Source organism: Lygodium microphyllum, chromosome 30 (assembly GCF_053477565.2).
Source record: "Lygodium microphyllum isolate KBCC chromosome 30, Lygodium_microphyllum_v1.1.10, whole genome shotgun sequence".
Taxonomy (NCBI): Eukaryota; Viridiplantae; Streptophyta; class Polypodiopsida; order Schizaeales; family Lygodiaceae; genus Lygodium; species Lygodium microphyllum.
Genome location: NC_141164.1, coordinates 108,517,289 through 108,540,900, shown reverse-complemented (window position 1 = coordinate 108,540,900; position 23,612 = coordinate 108,517,289). Strand labels below are relative to the sequence as shown.

The 23,612-nt window shown below is 42.3% G+C and overlaps 1 protein-coding gene across 1 annotated transcript; it reads right to left on the bottom strand.

Annotated features, from left to right (window-relative positions):
* Positions 1 to 3,024: 3,024 nt before the first annotated feature.
* Positions 3,025 to 4,980, bottom strand: LOC148010234 (uncharacterized). Its single transcript, XM_087672893.1, has one exon. It carries the CDS (start codon positions 4,978 to 4,980, stop codon positions 3,025 to 3,027), a length of 1,956 nt encoding a protein of 651 aa, XP_087529019.1.
* Positions 4,981 to 23,612: the final 18,632 nt, after the last annotated feature.

The following is a 23,612-nucleotide window of genomic DNA, read 5'->3' as shown; positions in this document are numbered from 1 at the left end:
ATATATTATCAAAGCCAACAAACACACCAAGATCAACTAGACAAGCAACATAAAGAAGGTTTCTTTGCAAAACTGGAACATGAAAAACTCCTCTTAATATTCTAGTGGATGAAACAATCCCCAAATATAAATCACTCACTCCTTTGACTTGATAAGTTGTATCATCCGCAAGGTAAACAAAATTCTTGACAGGAAGAGAATGATAATTGTGAAGCCACTGCGATTGGTATGTCATGTTTCCAGTGGCACCTGGATCAACGATGAATAGAGAACCATCATGAACATGAAGTACCTTTTCTGGAGAGATATCATGATGGACGAAATTGAGCTCCTGATGAGTATGATCATTATCAGTTGTAGTTTGTTGAACAATATAAGCTCGAGAACGTTCTTCATCATATCTGTGTTTATAACAACGACGAGATGGATGATCTGTATGTGCACAATAATCACAAGGAGGAAAACTTTTGGACGAGCGAGATTGCTTTGTAGTAACTCCATGCTCCTCATCATATTGACGTTCCCAACAATCAGAAGCCACATGACCTTTCTTATCACAATAAGAACAATGTTTGTTAGGATAAGCAAGACGAGAAGATTTACCACCTTGATTAGGGCGTCCACCCTGCTGAAAACGTGAAGCGGGATGCTTGCGAGCAACAAAAGCAGCATCAAAATCCCTTTGTTCGTGAGTGACCAAAACAGCATCAGATTTTTCCAAGTGATGCTCATGACGTTGAGAATATTCAATAAGAGATATACATGCTTTGTCAAAGTGGATATTATCCTTGTTAGACAAAATAGTTATGATATTGTCATATAAAGGATCTTTGATGGTATGAAGAAGTTGAGTAACAATCTGATTTTTAGCAACAGGAGCGCAGGCAACACCAAGCTGATTGATAATGTCTTTAAAAGCCTTGATAAGAGAGTGCATAGAAGTACCAACCTTATATTGAAGATTCTTCAAACAAGTTTGGAGATATAAAATTTCGGTGACCAATTTCTTCTCAAACGTTGAGATAAGATACTTTCAAATAGTATCAGAGATTTCCAGATGAAAGACATCCAACATAAGTGAGTCAGGAAGTGCAGACAATATATAACAATGAGCCACTTTGTCACGCCGAATCCAATCAGTATGATCAATTTTCCATTGTTCAAATAACAAGCCATCAGTAATCAGAGAATTGTCATTCATCACATCAATAGGATGAACTGGGCAAGACATGTCACCCAAAACAATATCAAATAATTCGTCACCTTCAAGAATTAGCATCATCTTTGCTTTCCACACAGGAAAGCCTTGTCCTTGGAAGAAGGGAATCGAACGTTGGCCAGACGGATATTCGTTAACAATTACGCAATTGGCCATGCCTGTATGTCGAGAGAAAACAAATAAGATGAGATCGCAGAATCTGCAAACCATGAACAAGACAAGCGTAGTTGAGATACATGACAATTAAAATAGGGAGATGCACGTAAGAACGACGAAAAGTATTGAGTGACTAAAAAGAAAGCCCAAAATAGAGAGACCTAACGTGCAAGACGAGATGACGCATAAAAAAAAGTGCTATTTCGATCGAATAAAACATCGCTAAAAATAGCAAGATGTTTACTTGTTGTAATCAACGTCATTAACGAAGACAAGCGATTAACGAACTGTAATTGGGGATTAACGAACTGTAATTAGAATTACAACTTTAAATAAAGAATCGCAGATTCGAGCAAAATTGTTGTCTTGAATCCTGAACTGTCATAACTTTTGATCCAGAACTCCGATTGACAAGCTGTTTTGACAAGATTCGAGAGCACGGCGAGAGCTACGCACTAAATTATTTTGTTTTTAAAGACAAAATTAACTAATATTTCTAATTTGAACAAGTTCATGTATCAAATCATCACTTGTGCAAAGAATTCAATCAAGTATAAACAATGAAACAACTTATCTTCCTTATTGTTGCTACACATCCATAGCTCTGATACCATGTTGAGAGAGAGAGAGAGTACGAGAGAGATACACAAGACATGCTCCCAAAGAATGATTCATATTGATGTAGAGTAAGTATATATAGGTGAGACTCAAGTCAAGTGAGAGATGATATATATAGTTGTAACATGTAAAAGCATGTCTATGCATGTGTCTATATGCCCGTCTAATCGCCCGTGTAGACGCGCTTGTAGACGCACAAAAAAATTTAAATAAATAATAATTTTGATTTTTATATGCGCGTTTATTTATGCGTGTATATGTGCATCTAAATTGTATCTATTGGTGCGTGTGGATTTCCTTATACACGCAACTATAGACGTGAAATGGTACACGGCATTTAGACGGACTTATACACACGCCCGTAAAATTTTCTCTCAATTTAAAAATCGCGTCTAAGAGGGCGTCTAAGAGGCCTTTTTGTTGTAGTGAACATGCAATGTAATAGTTATCATGTATCAACCTGTGTAATACCATTTGCTAAAAGTTGAAAAAGTCTATTCTTTATGAAAAACATGAGTCTTAAAGTCCACAATGTTTTCAAGACATGGTAATGTGTCTAGAAATTATTATGAACTATAGTTTTAAGTTGGAGGTGTCTCAAAATTTTGCATGATGGAGGTAATGTAGCCATAGTATTGGCAAATGCCTTTTCATTGATTGGTCCCTTCAATTCTACTTAGAGCTTATATTTATATTGGAGAGTATTTCAAATACAAAATGTCAGGGCGAGACTAAGCAAAACAACTAAGTTTGTTGTCCCTATCCTTGTCTTTGACCTAACTTAACTTGTCGGCAAGATAATAGTACGAGATTATAATTAACTGTAAGTGCATTCACCTCCATTCGAGTCCCTCGAAAATTGACCTGTCTAAAAACTCTGTCGAAGATGTAGAATTGTTTTTTCGGGGTTCCCAAACTCCGTAGCGTTCCGAGCGTTAACTTCCCCACGCTCATGAGCTCGTGCTAACTAGTTTGGAAACAGACAGAAAGAAAGATCATGTTACCTTGGCTTCCCATAATAACTACTGGATCTATCTCAATCTGTGGGGATGGTGGTAGCCCTTGTTTTCACTCTCGTGGACGGCTAGCTTGAGCATCCTCTCGGTCTCAGCTTCATCGGGGATGGGTTCGTACTGCATGAGTGTAAAGAAGTCCCTCCATGCGCCATAGCTGGCGTCTCTCCCGCGGCTCCCCACCGAATAGATCCTCTTGACGAGCTCGACCAGCTCCGCAGCCATGGCTTGGGGGGGGAAACCGTAGCTCTCAGAGAGGTTGCTGCGTACCTGCACAAGTCCTCGCATGAAACTGGCCTGCAGCATCGTCAATCTGAGCCCTATTTTGCTGGCGCTGAAGGTTTCCTCCAGCCGCACTCGAGCGGGTATGGAACTACTGCTTGCCAGCTCGGGCTTTGCTCGAAGCACCCAGAGAACATTTCTGGTGAGAAGTTCCTCGACGATGCAGGAGCAGAGGGCGGGCCATTGAAAGTCATCCTCCAGGACGAGCGGAAGGACAGCCAGAAACTCTCCGAGGTCTGGTATGTTCTTCTTGTTGCGCTCCTTCTTGTTGTGGAAGAAGAGGTGGAAACGCCTCTCCGCCTCTGCTGTGAGCCCGGGGTCGGTCTCGGCAAGCTTGAGGAGGAGGTGAAAGAGGAGGCAGTATCCCCGGAAAGCGTTCTCGGAGGCTTGCAGGATTGTCAAAGGTGTTGGCAATGACGTCGGTATTGTAGTCAAGGCCGGGAGACTCGCAGAGAACGCGCCGTGCGTGGGCATGGGGATAGTAATACGGCTACTGTGGGCCTGCAGCTGCTGAGATTCATGCAAGGCGACAACCATGGCGCCGGCAGCTGCGTCGGATTCCTTCATCATGTTCACAACCATGGTGTTCATAAGCTTGGGTATGACATCCAAGAACGTCCTGTAGCATCCGTAGCTGCGACTGCTGTCCAGGCGCAAGCTTGCGAGGAAGTCGTGCAGGGCAGGGACGGCACGTGCAAAGTGCGGTTGATCGAGAGCTAGGGGCAGGAAGTGAGTGAACTCGTGACCACGAACCCCCCGTCGCACGTGCTCTCGTTGGAAGGCTTCCAGGGAGAGGAGTTCAAAGTCCTCCAGGCAGAGGTCGGGGCGGCGCGCGCCACGACGAGCCACTTGGCGGATGCCCACGCCCAGGACCGCTTCCTGGAAGGTCTTGCGGCTGAAGAAGCAGAGGAGCTCGCGACGGACGCGCACGTTGTATCTGCGGAGGACAGCACCAGCATGCCAGGGAGAAGCCCTCCCTAGGCTCACGAGGTCCTGGTCCGACAGACGATCGAAGATCAGCAGCCACACTTTATCCGGCATCATGCGCAAGCGTTCCTCGCCTGGCACAGACAGGAACAAATTATCATCAGGAACTGCATGCAATGGTTCGCCGGCCGGCGCCGCAATTGTGTGCTTCTTCTCATCGTCTAGTGTCGCAGTACATGCACTGTATCTAGAGCAGCTGCTCGCGCTGTCAAAGCCGCACTTTACACACGAATAGGGAGGTACGGCGGCACTTAAGGCTGAGAGCTTAGAATTGACCATGAGTTTCACCACCTTATCAACGCTGTCAATAATGCTCAGCGTCTGCTGCTCCACCCAAGTACAAGAGAAAAAACTCAAGATTTGCATGAAGATGTATTTGAGGAGATATGCAGGCGTGTAACCCCCGCTGTACGAGTGAGGGGTTCGGAGACAGCCGGCTGGTTTAAGTATGTCGCAGCAGATGTATCCTGACTTGAAGACGTTGGGGTGGCCATAGACGGGGTTCTGAATGGACACCACGGGGGGCTGGTGGGGGTAGGTCGGAGGTATGGTGACGGAGAGGTGAAGGCGAGCGCCCATATAGGGACCCTCCAGGGGTGTCAGCAGCAGGCACATCTTGGAGATGTCGGCCGCGTCGATCCTCACCTCAATCCCCGGCAACTCCTCCTTCTCCATCTCCGCAATGTCTCTTTGCAATCTCATCATCGCCGACGGCGTGAGCTGCTGCCCTTGTCCTGCCATCTCTCTTCAGCTTAGTCACATGGACGCATGGCAAGCTCAAACGGATTTTAATATACGCTTTAATAAGGACGAACGGACAGATAGGAGACACGAGCGTTCACCCCACGGTCAGTTGTCGAAGGCCCAGGGCCAGGGGGCGAAAAGCAAGCGTGAATCGGACTCGCCTGCATGTGTCATGATCATGACCTGCAAGATCCTGTAGATTTTCTAACTTAATGCGCATGACGTGTATGATTATAAGGTGCAAGATACTGTAGAATATTTGATAATCATATGACTTCATAATATCTACTTCACGGTAATAAAAAGGCATTTTGCATAAATTAATAACGGTACGCTGCCTGTAGCAGCGTCGTTCCTGGCACCTGCTATTGCTTCCCTTTTATATGTCTCTCTCTCCCCTTACCTGTCCTATCTCTCTCAAATTTTCTTCCTATCTTGACACTCTCGTACCACACTACACGCTCTCACACACATGCAGCAACACGTACCACACATACACACTCTTACACACATGCAGCACACACACACGCTCTGAGCTCTCTCTTTTTTGTTACCATTTTTTCTTTGTCTTCTATCAATTTTTGCCTCAGTTTTCTTCTATTTCCCCTTCTCTCTCATTTTTTCCTCTTTCTATATTCTCTCTTTTTCTCTCCATTTTTCATTTTTGTCCTCTCTTTATTTTACACACACACCTTTTTCACCTCACCTCTCTTTCATTCTCTCTCTCTCTCTCTCTTTCTCTCTCTACCATATCCCTCCTTTCTCTTCTTTTTCTTAATTTCTATCTATTTTTAATCCATCCTCTCTTCTACTTAACATTGAAGCTAGGAGAATTAATTGTCTAGATGTATTCTTCTCGAAAAAATATGCACCTTATGACTTTTTGACACCTCCGTCCGATATTGGAAGTGCCCTATGCTAAACTCACAAGGAAGTAGGGAGAACAAACTTTCTAGCCAATTGAATGTTGGCATCTTGAGTGTGAGATCACCACCTAGACAATGAGGTCAAATATGTGAGGATGGTCCCCTCATGTTAATCCTAGCCCATTCTCTGATGAGAAAACAAATACTAGAGGAAAAGAGAGAGAAAGAGACGAGAGAAAAAAGAAGATATCAAGGACAAAGAGAGGAGCGAAATATTTAAAGAAGTGGAGAGATATATATATATATATATATATATATATATATATATATATAGAAAATAGAAGATGCGGGACAAAGTTGATAGAAGACAAAAAAAACTTTAAAAATTATATATATATATATATATAGAGAAAGAGAGAGAGAGAGAGAGAGATAGAGAGAAAGACAGAGAGATTTTATGGAGGATGTGGGCATTTTCCATGGGCGTACTACTTTCCAAGCCTCATGGTATAATATCCTGAATTCGGCCACACACGATTTAAAACTTCGGAGTCCATTCTTCTCACCCACTTGATTGCCTCTTGGTAGGACTCCCTTTGCCTTACTATATGAGGCCCTCGAGCACCAATGGTAATTTTTACAATCCCACATGTGCCTTGGAATCTTAAACCAATTCCGATTCCAAGGGCTCATTTGCCTAAATTATTGGAGCTTTTAAATGAAAAGATAAAAATGCGAATATTGGAGCCATCTTCAGCTCCATATTCCAACCGATGGTTTACTGTACCTAAGAAGAATGGATCTTTACGATTCATTCAAGATTTGCAACCCGTCAATAAAGTCATTATAAGAAATGTTGGATCAGGACCAATTGTGGATGAGTTCGCCAAAGCATTTGCAGGAAGGGCAATCTATTCCATGGGAGACTTATATTCAGGCTACGACCAATTTCAGCTTGCTTTGGAAAGCCATGACATTACCACAATGAAGACGCCTCTTGGCCTAGTCCGCATGTGTACTCTACCTCAAGGGGCTACAAATTCAGTAGCTCACATGATGAATGCTATGCATAAAGTATTGATGGATTATATTCCTCAATTGACTCTTCCTTTTCTTGATGATGTTCCAAATCAAAGGATGTGAAGTTCATGAGAAAAACGAAGAACTCAATGAGCTTGGATGTCGAAAGTTTGTTTTTGATCATATTAATGATTGTGCTCAAATCCTGTCTAAATTAGAAGAAGTTCATCTTACTCTTTCAGAAGCTAAATCTGTTTTAGGAGTGGAAGAAGTCCTTGTGGTCGGTCATATGTGTGGTCCATATGGCTGAAAGCCTTCTCCATCTAAAATAAATGCAATCAGTAAAATGCAAGAATAATGTACAAATGTTTCGGAAGTGAGAAGATTTCTTGGTGCATGTGTCTTCTACCTCATTTGGATACCACATTTTGCCCATGTCGCTGAAAATCTTTATCAGCTTCTAAGGAAGGGCCAAAGGTTTCTATGGACGAAAGAACACACTCAGGCTATTCGAAAACTCAAGAAAATGCTGACTTCAACTCCCACTTTAAAGAGGTCTAACTACTCTAATGGACAACCCATTATACTCACAGTGGACACAAGTCCTATTGGAATAGGATGGGCAGTTGCAGGTCAAGATGACCTTGAAGGCAACAGATATGTAATCCGCTTTGGAGCGAAGGTTCTTAATGAACAACAAAGAAGATATGCTCAAATTAAAAAAGGGCTTTGGGGAGTAGTAACTGCATTAAAATGTGACAGGGAGTACTTTATGGGTGCACATGTTATAGTTGAGACAGATTGCCTTCCACTCTTGGGCATGATAGTCAACTGTTCTACTCCTGACATAGCCATGCTAAGATGGATAGCCTATATTAAATCCTTAAATCCTGATTTGAAACATATTGCAGGTAGAGATAATCCAATTGTTGCTGACATGCTTTCACGTGTCAGATATATGGATGAAGAAGAAATGATGGATAAAGAAGAATCAGAGTTTATAAATGATGTTGTTAATGCAGGTACAACAAAAATTACAGTAAGAACAATAGGTTCAGCTGTTAAAACAACTTTTACATCAGCAAGGAAGGATGAATCAACCAAAGAAGGACAATGGACAGCTAGTAAACAACATATTCTATGTTTTGTTATGGTTTGTTCACACTTTAAAGAAGAATATTATGCAGACGATTGGCTAAAAATTGGCCAATTTTTGAGCACTTTGACAAAGAAGGAAGAATGGACTAATGAAGAGTTCAAGAGAATTAAGAGAAAAGCCTATCATGGTTTTTTTCTTAAAGATGGCTACCTTTGGAGGCATGCAAAAAAGAAAGGAAGGGCGCCTGTTCGTATCTTAGGTGACAAAAAGACACAAAGATAGGTCATGCAAGAATTCCATGAAAGCCTATTGGCTAGTCATAGAGGCATATGGGGTACTTTTGCCAAAATAAAATAGAAATTTTGGTGGCAAAACATGTATAAAGACATTGAGCATTTTGTTGAGTCTTGTCATGTTTGTCAAATGTATTCTATGGTAAAGCATAGAGATGGGCTTCAGCCTACCTATCCTTTATCCATTCACTATAGATGGGTTATTGATTTAGTAACCATGCCTACAGGAATTTGGAACATGAGATATCTAGTACTTGCTGGAGAAGATATCACAAATCAAGTGGAAGGAAAGGCCTTGACAACAAAATCTACTCATGCTGTTTGTAGATTTTTACTTGAAGAAGTATTTTGCAGGTATGGATGTGTTGCTAAAGTAACTGCTAATAGAGGAGAATTGGATGTCGATGAGGCTTGCCATTTCTTTGCTCAATTGGGAATTAAGTTATCTCTTACTTCAGCCTACAATCCTGAAGGAAATGGTAAGAGTGAAAGAGGTCATCAACCAATTCTTAAAGCTTTAGCAAATTCATGCAAACGAAAGTTGAGGGAATGGCCTAAAATGCTACCATTCGCATTATGGGCTGATAGAACAACCCATAGTGCAGTGATAGGATATATGCTAGCTGAACTCATGTATGGACAGCCACCTATTATGCCTATTGAGGAATCCATTGTCACATGGAGTATCTTGCCTTGGGATGAAGGTATAAACAGGGAAGAATTGCTGTCTTTACGCATAAGGCAACTTGAAAGAAGGCCAAAAGATGTTAAAATAGCCATTGAAAGTCTAAAAACAGCAAGATTAAAGAATAAGAAGAGGTTTGACAAGCACCATCGACTCCGTCCAAGAGCTATTCAAGAGAATGACTGGGTTTTTGTTTATGATAGCAGCCTGGACAATCAACATAGTGCTTATAGGAAGTTAGCCAAGCGATGGTTTGGACCATATGTTGTAAAAGTAGTACATCATAATGCTACTTACTCTTTGGCTGAAATGGATGGGACCATGATAAAGACTCCAATAGCTGGAAAACGAATCAAACTCTTCAAACGAAGAGAATCTTCAACTTATGAACTTGATGACTTAGATATAAGCCCTCTACTTGAAGACATGCAGGAAGAAAAAGACTTAGGGAATGAAGATGAAGAAGAAGACCCTCCTTGACCTATAATCTTATGAAATGGCACATGCCGGAGGATGTGCAGGTTAGAAGGGGGTGAATGTCAAAGAGTTTAATGTTCATGATATAAATCATGGGATTCTTATGAACACAGAAGAGTTTCACTGGAAGCTATATGAGATATTTGCATACAAAATTCAGACATTGTTATCCAATAACCACCTTAGTTATACAAGTTCTTTTGTATTTAGCATATAATTTTCAGTTATACCATGTACATTTATGAAAAATAAGTCTATGGGAACCTACAACTTGGACATCTGGAAGTAATTGACAGTCTGCAGGATAAATCATATTAATTCAGGTACAAAAATATAGTCAGAACCCAAGAATGATGCCAAAAACTGTCAAAAGTCCACTAGGTCCACATGGGACCAGAAGTAACTGACTTAAGTGACCAGCAAGTGGCCTAGGTTGGTCAAAAAGTGACCAGGGACTGAGCAGAGAGCAGTCTGCGTTTTTCGGCGCAAAATGCGGGCTGCACTATCTGAGGAAAACTGGAGAGAGCTGGAGCTATGGTGCATGAAATGGAGTATGAAAACTGAAGATTAACAGGCCCAACTACTGAAGATGTAAACATGGTGAGAGCTCCACTTCTCTGCCTCTTTGGTCTGACAAAAATGCATGTTGAAACAGTCTATAAAAGAGGGAAATCTGAGAGAAGAGTATTCAGCCTGCTCTTATGCACGACTTCTCTCATCTTGTTTACCTTATCCTTGGTCTAATGAAGCCCGACTTGTACCCAAGTACTTGAATGACTTTGGGGCAAGCAAAGGGTGAGGATATTGAAGAATTATGGACTGTTCTGGGCTGTAATAACCAGTCATAAACAGGGCAGCCCACTGTTATGATCCATTTTTATGAGCAAACATGGGTTTTTAATGGTTATAATGGAGGAAAATGACCTCTTTTCTTCAGGACATTGTTCATAGATGATCAAAAGTTCTTCTTCTTGAGTTTATACACTCATTTTGAACTTGATTATGGGCTGGAATTTTCTGTTTTAAAACAGGGCTGAAGCTAAAATTATACTTTTTCAATTCATTTCATGTATCTTTGGCCCAAATCTTGGATGCATTTGAATCTATCAACAATATACTTGTTCCAAAGGGTTGAAATTCATCTATGTACATGAAATGAATGCCATTAGAGCTTGCATTTGACATTCATATATGAATTGAGAATCTGAAAATATCCTTTATGATATGATGTATGTATCCTGAGGCATTTGATGTAATCAAGTTAGTCTTATTCCTTCTAATCATGTATGCTAAGTACATAGTGAGAAGGCTTGAACTCTTCTTCCGTACCAAAATCATTTCTAAATCCCGGATCTTATTAAACCTCAATCCATTTTCCCTTTCCGAATCTTGAATCCTAAACTCTTGTTCTGCACTAAAAGCCCCGGTGGTAGACCTTCAACTCTTAACGCGACGACAATGTGAGCGGTGATCGAGAGCAAGCCTCACTCACAACCCGATAACGAGACGTTAAGGAGTGCCGGCTGGGATAATTGACTTTGTTAGATGCACAACACAACTTGAAAAATTCAAATATTTGACAAAACACCACGAACCACATACGAAAACAAGACAACACACAATGCCTCTTGAAGCTCAAAACAACTAAAAACCCGAATGTGGATAGAGCATCACACAATCACAACACAATGAAAATACCAACAATTCAAAAAAAAACCAAGTGAGATATATTTTTGTACCTTAACAACCTTGAGCCGATGCTCGACGCTTTGACACCCAAAAGCTCCAACTTCCAAATTGGTATGACAAGAGCTCACTCTAGCATGCGACTCTCCACTCTCCTTTCTCATAAAATACAATTTTAATCAAGGGCGAAGGCCCTTAACTCTCCATTCTCATCTCCTTATATAGTTTTCTATCCACACTCACACACATTAGGCTTTTTGCTTTCAGCTTTTGGCTTTTGCTTTTCTACTTCTTTTCACTATTTTCGTTTTTTCTGACCTATGCCAGTTTTCAACTTGTTTGGATTCATAACTTCGTCATTCGAACTCTGAATATAGTTGTTTCGGTACTCAAAATGATCGAAACACATCTAGTCGACAAGCCAATGCAAGCAGAATTACGAAAATCTATAAAAAATGGGCAAAAATACCGATTTTCGTTTTATCTTGGACGACTTATTCCCTTCCTTGGTCTATTGTTCTTGTAATTGTACACACTTTCAACACACATGTACTCTTTTTCTTCAAAAAATACTCACTGATGATGCACTACAAGGGACTGGGGCAATAGCGACGCCGATTAGCGACGGCGTTTATCGGCGTCGCTATTTTCGTCGCTATTGGCGTCGCTATTTGCGTCGCTATATGCGTCGCAAATATCGCTATTTGCGTCGCTATATGCGTCGCTATTTGCGACGCATATAGCGACGCAAATAGCGACGCCGCAGGGAAAAAAAGCGCGGCCGAAACCAGAGCGCCGTTTTCATTTTGTTTTCTTCGCCTTTTGAGAGCGAGAGCGAGGGAGAGAGCCAAGGCTTTGTGAGAGAAGAGGAGGAAGAGACTTGCTGCCACCGCCGCCGCCGCCACCGTCGTTGTTCGCGAAGGAGAGGAGGAGCCCTCGTTGCAAAGAGAAGCCGCCCACGCTCGCCATATCTCATTGGTGAGTCTCCCTCTCTCTTTCTTTTACATGTTGAAGGTTTAAATCGTTCTCTTTTGTTTATTTAGGAGAGGAAAAGAAAGAGAAGGAGAGGGAGAAGGAGAGAGAGGGAGAGAAAGAGAGGGAGAGGGAGAGAAAGAGAGGGAGAGGGAGAGAAAGAGAGTGAGAGTGCATTCTCTCTCTCTCTCTCCCTTTTGCTTGTTTAATGTTTAAATTACTTTCTTCTTTGCTTGTTTAGGAGAGGAAACGAGAGAGTAAGAGAGAAAGAGAGGGAGAGGGAGAGGGAAAGGGAAAGAAAGAGAAAGAAAGAGAAAGAGAAATAGAGGGAGAGGGAGAGGGAGAGGGAGGGGGAGGAAATAGGAGAGGGAGAGAAAGAGAAAGAGAGGGAGAAGGAGGGAGAGTGCATTCTCTCTCTCCCTCCCTCTCCCTTTTGCTTGTTTAATGTTTGAATCACTTTATTTTTTGCTTGTTTAGGAGAGGAAATGAGAGAGAAAGAGAGTGAGAGGGAGAGGAAGGGGAAGGAAATGAGAGAGGGATAGAAAGAGAAAGAGAGGGAGAGTGCATTGTATCTCTCCCTCTCCCTTTTGCTTGGAGGATGTTTAAATCACTTTATTTTTTGCTTGTTTAGGAAATGAGAGAGAAAGAGAGATAGAGAGGGAGAGGGAGAAAAAGAGAAAGAGAGGGAGATGGAGAGGGAGAGGGAGAGGGAGAGGGAGAGGGAGGGGGAGGGGAAGGAAATGAGAGAGGGAGAGAAAGAGGGAGGGGGAGGGAGAGGGAGCGAGGGAGAGGGAGAGGGAGAAAGAGGGAGAAAGAGGGAGGGAGAGGGAGAGGGAGGAGGAGGGAGGAAATGAGAGAGGGAGAGAAAGAGAACGAGAGGGTGAGGGAGAGGGTGAGAGAAAGAGAGGAAGAGAGGGAGAGGGAGAGGGAGAGGGAAGGGAATGAAATTTAAGATAATATACGTATCGATAATGGTATGCAATGTGCTTTGCATACGGCCACGTACTTCATCAAAATTAACCCAAAATTATTGTTATAGAAGTGGAGATCCCTTAAATTGAGAATAGGATAATTTCTCTCAGGTCTTATGACTATGAGTAGAATTGATTGAAATAAATTTTATTACTATAGTTGTAAAATTTCATAGATGGCGCGCATTAATTTTAAAATGGATTACTTATACTCAAAGCCGAGATATAACAAAAAATTATCTACCGGGACAAACAAATCGTTGAGCATGATACAAGGCCGAGATATAACATCGGAAAATCTCTCGACTACTATATACAATGCAAGGTTTATGGTCAACTTGCAAGTTGACGTACATCTCCAAAAAGCTATCCATTTAAGCCTCGTTTGCTGTAATGTAGATAAGATGGCAAACGAAGAATGTCCTATTGTTCAAGACCGCGAGTCGTATCTTAATCAGCGTGTCCCATGTCCTTGCTCTCAATGCAAGTTGGCAATTAGACGAAAACGCCGATTGTCTATAGAACACGTACGACGATTTGGCGAGTTTCAACCTGAGATTATTGATCAGGCGATTGCAGATTTTCAGCAAACGGTATTTTCAAGTTAGCATTTTTCATGCATTGTACTCTCAAGCTAATTGAAAACCATACACAATAAGATTGGGTCTTGTTGGCAAATTTTGTGTCCAGGGGGGTGATGTCTCGACCCAAGGGGGAGTGCACCCTTTGCGGCCAATTAGAAGAGTTCGTGGACGTGCGATGGATGGATGGCAGGAGCCAATAGACCACTCGCAAGGCCCATCTATATCGTCAATGCCAGAGGAGACAGACAACCTTCCCGACTTGTCTACAATCTTGGAGCCTGAGATGGAGGCAATGATCGATGCATTGATTCCCATGGATGTTGAGACATCTGACCCGCTTAGAGAGGAAGCATCCATACCATTATATGATGGGTGCCGAGTATCTCGGTTGAAGACATTGCTTGCACTCTTAAGTATGCAAGCAAAATACGGTTGGAGCGATACGAGTGTGACTGAGTTATTCAGGTACCTTGCATACAGACTTCATTGTTTTTTTTTAAAACAGTATTATTGTAAATATGGATGGATTTTTTAAGGTGTTTTATGATTTTTTCAGGTTATTGAAATATCATATATTGCCACCTGCAAACACCATGCCTGAGTCTCGTGATGATGCACGACATGTTTTACGGAAGCTTGGCATGGACTACAATAACATCCATGCATGTATCAACGATTGCATATTGTTTCGAGATGAATACGAGACTATGGAGACATGTCCAAAGTGTGGTGCTCACAGGTATCGACAGGACTTGCAAGGGCAGACCATCCCTTAAAAAGTCCTCAGACACTTTCCGCTCATCCCCCGTATAAACCACATGTTTCGCACGTCTGCCATGGCAAGCTTGACAACGTGGCATGTGCAGAATAGGTCTACGGATGGAGTGCAACGAATATCAGCAGATTCGCGCGCATGGAGCCACATTGACTCTACCTTCCCAGGCTTTGTGCGAGAGCCAAGGAATCTTCGGCTCGATCTCGCCATGGATGGTGTGAACCCATTCGGTCTGCGCTCGACTTCTTATAGTGTGTGGCCTATAGTGCTTGTCAACTACAACATTCCTCCATGGCTTTCTACAAAGAAAGGACATCCCATCCTTAGCTTGCTCGTCCCGGGCCGCTACAAAGTAAAAAATATGGACGTGTATCTTCGTCCATTAGTCGATGAGCTTAAGATTTTGTGGGAGGAGGGGGTCACGGTGCAAGATATGAGCAGGCGCGATGGTCGGCGGTCAGCCAACATTCGAGCCATTCTCATGTGGACGATGCATGACTTTCCGAGATTGGGAGAGTGCTCAGGTGAGCAGACCTTTGTTCACGCTGGTAATATCTATATTTTATTTCATTCAATCAAGTATTCACTAGGTCGTGGATCGCCTTGCAGGTCTCGTTACCTCAGGTTATCATGCATGTCCATTGTGTGGGCCACAGTTAGACTCCCAAAGGTCACGAACCATGAAGAAGATGGTATATCAAGGACACGCCACTTTCTTGCCGGAGGATCATGAACTCAGGGAAGGTTTTCTTGGACGACCTCCAGCACGTATGAACACTGCAAGCTGGTACGAGCTGAAAATGGTAAACCCGGAATCACATCCAAATGGAATGCGACGGTTCTCAGTTTTCTACGAGTTGCCATATTGGACCCACTTACAGGTCAACCACTTGTTGGATCCCATGCATATTTTCAAAAATGTGGGCAGCTTGCTATGGGACCACATCACAGGAAAGAGAGACACTATAGGGTCACGAATGGATTTAAAGGAGGTAGGTAAGATGGAGGCGCTTTGGCCGCAGTCGAGTGCTGAAGGGGGAGTGCAGCTTCCTCGCGCTCCCTGGGTTTTGTCTACCAAAGAAGAGCGCATTGTGAAGCAAGTAATCAAGTCTATCCGCACTCCGACGGGTATGATGCGTTCTCTCAGGTCCGCATTTTCTAAAGATGACCAAATGTCTGGGCTAAAATCCCATGATTGGCATAAGATATGTCAGGTTTGTGAACAGAATGGATTTTAATTAGCGTGGACATTTTGAAATTTGAAAAGTGACCATTATTCTTAATGCTTTCTCATTTGTGGCAGTTTGTCCTACCGATCGCGATCGTGGGATGCCTAACTCCAGAAATTCGCAGGGCCATTTACAAGCTGTCGACTTTGGTGCAATGGATCTCACAGAAAGAGATTAAGACGTCCTCTATTGAATCCGCAAGGCGGGGAGCAGTTGAGACGGTCTGTCTCTTTGAGAAATACCTGCCCACTAGCATGCTCACGATACAAGTTCACCTTCTTGTGCATCTTGTGGACGAAGTGGAGATTGCCGGACCTGTCCATACGCGATGGATGTTCTTCCTGGAGCGCTTCATGAAAACCCTGAAAGGCTTTGTGCGACAACGAGCTCGTCCGGAAGGTAGCATGGCGGAGGGTTGGTTGGTGTCAGAGGCATTAGTGCATATCTCACAATGGCTACCAACGGTGGAACCAGACAATGAAATGCTATGGACGCTCAAGGACGATGACAGGCTGACTGGAGATGTGGTGGTTGGAAATGGGGTAGAAAAAAGAATGGATGCCTCAATGGAAGAGAAGGTGAATCGCTTTTGTATGTTGCACCATGCCTCCATGGAGACGTGGCTCGCCAAGTACCAAATTGCAAGGCAAGATCGAGAGGAAGCGCGAGCTGAATTCCGACGCAGTACGCGTCACCGACCGATTCGATATCCCGAAGGCATGGAGGAGATGCCGCAGTTTATGTCAACACGATGGTTGCATGGAGCCTTGATCGCAGCATCCAGCGAAGGGGCAGAGGTCTCAATGGAGGAGTGGGAGTTCTCGAGGGGATGTAGTCCAAAGGTAATGAGGGGTTTAGAATGTATCGTATCTGAATTTGTTTGCTACATCTAATTTGAGTGTTTCAATGTGCAGTACAAAATATATAGTGCAGCGTGGTCGCGCGGACGGCATTTTCGGGTGGAGCGTATTGACAAAATGCGCTCCACAATGGACTGTGGTGTCATGGCAAGGTTTGAGCAAGAGAGCCGGCGACGAGCAACGGATCCAAACACGGTTGTGGATGAGATGGAGTATTTTGGGAATTTGCAAAGTATTATTACGGTGGATTACCGTAGCTTCTCCATGATAATATTCGATGTGCAGTGGTTCAAAGTGGTACTTGGAGGAGCTGGCGCAACGGTTCGACGAGGTCCATCAGGATTTCTTGAAATAGATTCCGAAAAAAAATGGATGGATTTGCGCGACACCTTTGTGTTGCCGACACATTGTGAACAGGTAATCTTCTAGTCATTTGCTTGCTAATTGTAATACGACATGCTTTATGTCACAATGGTTTGAAGACGGTTTGTAAGTGTTTGTGAACAGGTAATCTTCTATCCAAATCCTCGACAACCTCGATGGTGGTATGTTATACCTTCAACTCCTCGAGGTGCGAGAGTATACGATCAAAGCGATGTTCCAGGCATAGATGAAGAATATATGCAAATAGAGGGATCGATATTACAAGGGGTGGAGGCCACCGCAAGCTTGGAGCCCGCATCGGCTAACAATGATGGAAATACAGAAGTCGTAGAATTTTTTGAGAACGAGGCAGACTCGTTCTTTTGTAGTGACATGTCTATCGACCTTCCAGTGTATGCAGAGTTATGTCAGGAGATTAACATGGGACCATAGAATACTTCATTCTTGGAGAATTGTATTACTCAATTCGTTGTTTAGATCTTCCATAAAGGTAGATAAGATATGCATTTTAAGATGGATTTTTCAAAAATGATTTATATTAATGCGCTTTGTATAGTTTCAATTGATTATTCTAACATTATTTTTTATCTCTGCAGGTATCGATATTTTCAGGATGAGTCGAGGGATGAGCGATGAGGAGTTTCAGGAGATGATGGCACGTATGTCTCCAGATCAGCTCGCGAGATTCAGAGAGATAGCAGATCAGGAGCTGTCTCGTTCTTCGTCAGGGCGCTCTGCTAGATCAGCTTCAGTGCGATCAGATGCTTCAGCTTCGAGCAGACGATCTCGATGCTCGCGACTTGGGCCAGAGGGAGGGACTGCGACTGCAGGAGGATCAGGGGGGTGCTGCTGTGGAGACACGGACGCGGTGTCTCCGTCTCGTCGTTCAGCTAGAGCTCGGTCACCTCCAGGATTTGTCACACCTGTGGGGACGTCCACTCCAGTTACTCCGGCTTTTGCGCAGCCGTCGGCAGATGTCACGCCTTTTGGTGGCACTCCTTTTGGTGGCACCCCCTCTGGTGGCACTCCTTTTGGTGGCACCCCCTCTGGTGGCACCCCTTTCAGTGGCACTCCGGGAGAGGGTACCCCCGTCGGTACACCGGATGTTCAGGGGTCTCCTGGATATGCCCAGGAGCGTGGACGGAGATGGGAGAGGGCCCATACGAGGCACACTCCTAGGGATTATGGATACCTAGTGGATGGCAGGTCAGGAGCTATCATCATGAATGATGAGGGGAGGAGGGTGATGGCTCGCATGAGGGAGTTGTGCCAACAAGTTTTTCGGCACAACGTCCTGGATCATTGGAGGAACATACCGGAGGGGAGCAAGGAGTACATAGTAGCATCCTTGCACGAGGAGTTCCCGATGCCAGCCGCAGTGGATAGATTCTCTACGGGCTGGATGATGGATTGCATGCGTGCATACATGTCACATAGACGATCCGACGCACGCAAGGCAATCAAGAGTGGGGCTCCAAAGCCCGAGTGGTTAGATGCAGAGGACTGGCGCCGACTGAGGGAGGAGGCTACAAATTCGCCAGGACGTTGGAGTCAGCAGCGGGAGGCGGCGAGGGCACGAATCGAGGCCGGATCAGTACATCATCTTGGGAGTGGCGGCCACAGGACATATTTGGAGGACTTTGTAAGTTTCTCTTTTGTTTTGCTTATTTGTTTTTTTGAGATGTTATTTGTACTGACAATCATGTTTCTAACAGTTAGCATTTTGTTTTCTTTGCAGCACTCCATTACAAATCGTGATCCGCAAGGCCTTGAGACTCAATATGTAGAGAGGCACGGTCTCAGATCATTGATCGACCGATTGTACAGACGCGGCGGCCCAGTAAGTCTCTCATCTTTCATGTCCGTAGTTACCATGAGATATTTGAATGCATTATTGTATGGTGGATTGATATGTTGTTTCTTTTTCTGCAGAATCCGTTTGATGCTCCTTTGCAGAGGGATGATCTTTCGGGGGACGACGATTTGTAGCTCGCCCTCGGATCCTTAGCGCTCACATACCTTTAGTTTTTAGTCGCCCGATCTATGTAGACATTTTCTATGTATTAGTGATATTGTTTTATGATTGTACCAATCGCATTTTATGCGATATCATGTATTTATTTCATCTATCAGTTTTATGATTTCAGTATAGATTCTTTTTGTTTGCAAACGCTTTGTATGCAGCAGTGCAGAAACTATTTTGTATGGCTCTCATACAGCACACAGTGCTATATCTGCCCTGCCACAAAAAAAAAATTTTCTCTGTTACCGTCGCTATTTGCATCGCAAATTTACTGCAGTCGTCGCTATTATCGTCGCTATCAGCGTTGCAAAATCTCTGCAATCGTCGCTATTTGCGTCGCGACACAAATAGCGACGCATATAGCGACGCAAATAGCGACGATTCTATGGCGTCGTCAATAACGACGCTTTTTGTGACGACGGGGGCAAATTTTGTTGTTTGTATTTTCGTCGCTTTAAACGTCGCTATAAGGTCTATATCTTGTAGTGATGTAAAACATACGATCTTTTCCTTTGATCCTTGAGTCTTCAAAATAAACATTCTCTGGATATAAACCTGTTTTTTATGCAGTGTGCCCTGGCAGGAATATGGTTTTTTGAAATGGACTCCGTGCCCAATCATTCATGATTTGGAAAAATATGCAATGTTGGATCCATGTTATGCAACCAATCAATCGATGCTACACACAAAAATAATGTATGCATTGAAGAACTTGTGACTAGTCTATCTACATGTGATCGTGTGTCATGCAAAATGCAAACAAAATTTCTTGATTAATTTAACATTTATTATCCTCACCTCTCAACTCTTCAAAAAAAGATATGATATACTCCGCTCCACCCATCCAAAATCTCACAATCACTCTAGAAAATGATGGTCCTCAAGATGTTGATCAGATAAGAACAATCCATCTCACAATTGGTGGCCTCCTTCACGACCCTCTAACTCACCCAACCTCCTTACATACTCAACCAGAGGTTCCTAACTTTGTGATGAGTATCCCAAATATCGTGCGTGCAAGAAATGTGTGTGCTCAATGATAGATACTCTCTCATCTGCGCGTGCATCTAAAACTTACTGCATACAACTGCAGTGGACCTCATGCCATGCTAGTTCTCAATGATGGTGCAAAATATGCATAATCCCAACCCATGGCATGAAAGTATTTGATAAGAACAGGAGACGACCCCCGAGTGTAGTGCATCAACAAGTGCAACGTGAAGTGCTCGTGAACCCATTATCCCCGTGATGTGCAAAAGTCTTGATAAGAAAACATACCTAGCTCCTCAATGTTCAGTAGCTATGGACAAACACAAGCTTCATCCTGTTCAAAAAAATACCAAGCTCGACCAAGGCTATCAAGTTTCACACTCAACAAATCAAACAAAATGATAGAAACAAATCCTAATCTAGAAAAACATAAGAAATCCAATTACAAAACAACAAAACAAACTTTCAGCAAACAACTAAGTTAGCAGAAATCAAACCTAACTACAATTTGACTAGGGGTTTTCAATTTTGAAAAAAACGCTTGACAATGGTAATACTAGCCCATTCTATGATGAGAAGAGGAATCATTAGTGAGCATGATGCATGGAGATGGGCATAAAGAGATGTTGATAAAGAGAGAAGTGTGAGACAGACCAGGGATAGGGTGAGAATATCCAATGATGGTATATTAGTAATTCAATTGAGATTAGAAATCGAGATGGGTTGGATTATCCCTTTACTCATTTTATGTATTTCCACAACATAGTAAGATCATCATTAAATAAGTATGAATACAAATAGAAAAGCACATGGATGGTTATCACGACACTACCAATCTACGAATGGGTTGGCTTGATAAGTCACGAGTGTTTCCCTGATGAAAATTTATAGGAATAGAACTAAACATTGACTATCTAACGTCACATTATAGGGCCCAACTAGCACTCTTTTAGGCGGTTGAAGTGAGATTATGTGGAGATAGAGGGATTGAGCTTTGATTCCCTCTCACTCTATTTAAACCAAATGTGCTAATTATCTGATTTTTGCATGGGGTTGATTGCAAAGAGAATCTTCTTGGTTGGGTGCTTGATTGCTAATAAGGACTACTTGGTCATAAGTCCCTTAGGTTGTTCCAAGTAGATTAAGGTGATGATGTTTTAGTGTGAGGAGAACTCAAAAACTATCTAACGAGCTTTTCTTTTTTCCCAAATAAATGTAACAAGCTAAGTTTATGAATCCTAAGGGGTTCAAATGGTGCTTATTAGGAAAGGTATCTCTATGAGACTACCAATTGTCCTCTCCTTGGCTTGAGTAGGGACAAGTATGTTGTCACAAGATAACTTAAAAATCCAATAGTATTACAAAAATCTATATTGGCCTGATAATCAAACTGAAAGCTATAGATGCAGTTTGATGCAGTTACAAGCCATTTCATAGTATGAGGATTCCGGTCTGAAAGCTATGGAGATGATAGAAAGTGAGATGTAGCTTTTTGATGGCTGCAATATTTTCAACTAGTTGAAGCTCTATAAATCAAAGATGGAATTTTTTTGTGTATGTACTCACATGATGGGTTAGATTTTTGTGAAATTTGTTACTTCTTCTTTGAAGCTACACATGAATGAGTTGTATGTTGCAATTCCTAGTTGGACTGATCTTAAGAAAGCTTTGAAGGAGGAATATTTTCTACAGAATCTTGGGATGGCTATGTGGCACACCTTCCACGAGTGGGTCCATAAGCCAAAAACAAAGGTTTGATGGTGACTAAGCTTCTTTGGTAGTTCAAGTCTAAACTTTATGAGATGGATGCTATAGGATGAGCAAGCTTAGAACCTAAAATGGTGGGGTTATTTGTACAAGTGAAAAATCCAACCCTGTAAGTAATAGCTAAGGGAGCTTTTGGGGGATAGGATGTAGCCCATAAGCTTGAAGATTGACTAGCAAGATGCAAAAGACATTGTCACCTTTTTGGTTAAGCGATAGATGTGGAAGTCATGGCTACAAAATGGCATTGTGTCACACGCGATCCCTTCTATTACTGTGCTTTCTTCCACTCCACATGTAGCTCTAGTCTCTCTTCCTATAGCCCCTCCTATACCTTCTCTTTCTATGCCTACATCTCTTATGCCTGCAACTATTCCTTATACACCTTATGTGACTCCTTTAGCTCTTATGCTTACACTTCTTTCTACCCTATTGCTATGCCAATTCATGTATATTTGACTACATCATCAGCTCCTACTCCACTCTAATACAATACTGATATTAAGGAGTTAAATAAAAGTGTGAAAGATCTAAGACTTGATTTTTCTAAACTTGCAGGACATTAAAAAAAAACACCTCAACCTCCTAGAGCTCCAAGAAGAAATAATAATTGGTTATTGATATTGAGGAGTTAAATAAAAATTTGAAAGATCTAAAACTTGATTTTTCTAAACTTTCAGGGCATAAAAAACAAGCAACTTAACCTTCCAAAGCTCCAAGAAGAAAAAATAACTGGCAATGTCTTTGGTGTGATAGTCTTGACCATTATTACAAGTGTGAATCTTTTGTAAGGATAAAGGGCACTACCTGTTTCCGTGCCCGTAAGGGCTAGGTTGTACATAATACATATACCTATCTAAAATCATTATTGAGTTAAACTCTTCAATACCAAAAATTGTGTGTCTATGTCTCTTCTCCCTCTCAACATACATCTCTACACAGAAGCTCCATTGTAGCTACTCAACAAAGTTGTATCAAAGCTTGGTTCAGGCCATCAAGAGCTTGGCATTGCTTCAAGTGCAAGAGCTTGAAGTTGAAGAAGAGTTCATTTGAAGAGTTTGCATGCAGGGCAATAGGGTTTGAAGCTTCTTCTTGAAGCTTGAGGCTTCCCTCTTCATTTGAGCTTGTTGGCAACCATCATCGGCCACTTAGGGACCCTCCCCATCATCTCCAACACTTGGACTATCGTTCTAATCTCTTTAGGGCTCAAGGTGCCATCTGCGTGGGTAAGCAGATTTGTTTTTTAGCATGCTCCAGACCTATAGCAGTTGCTCCTCTTCATTTGGCATCATGGTTGTGCTCCAGACATTGCATCTAATGCTTAGCATTGAGCATTGAAGTGTAGTATTACACTTCAGGCTAATATACATTCAGCTTTAGGTTTGAAATACACAATATATCAAATCTGTAATAAATAGGGTAGCACTTGCTCTCTTGAGATTGATGCTAATATGATAGCTATTTGGATGTATCTTGATGTTGGATGCTTTGGGAACCATGTGGCATTTTCTTGAGGCCATTTTGAGCTAATCTATGCAAGGATTTCACTCATTTTGCAGACATATTTGTGGCTAGAAACAGGACAACTACTATTTCTTGAGTGAATAATGCTTATGATTCACTTATGTGATGACTATTTTATGCCCATTTGGTGCTACATGACTTGGAGATGTTATGTCCATGATTAGAGATCATTTTGGGGTGATTAGAGTCATCTTTTTGCTTGGTCTTGAAAGAGATTTGGATGTTAAAATAACAGAGCTGAATGACATTTTGATTGTGTATACATTATGTCTTGCTTCTAGACTTGGTATCTGGCTTTCTAAACCATCTATTCATGCTTATGGTTCATGTTACATGCTTGGATTTGATTCAAAAATGCATTTGAGCAGTAATTAAAGCTCATTTTTGGATT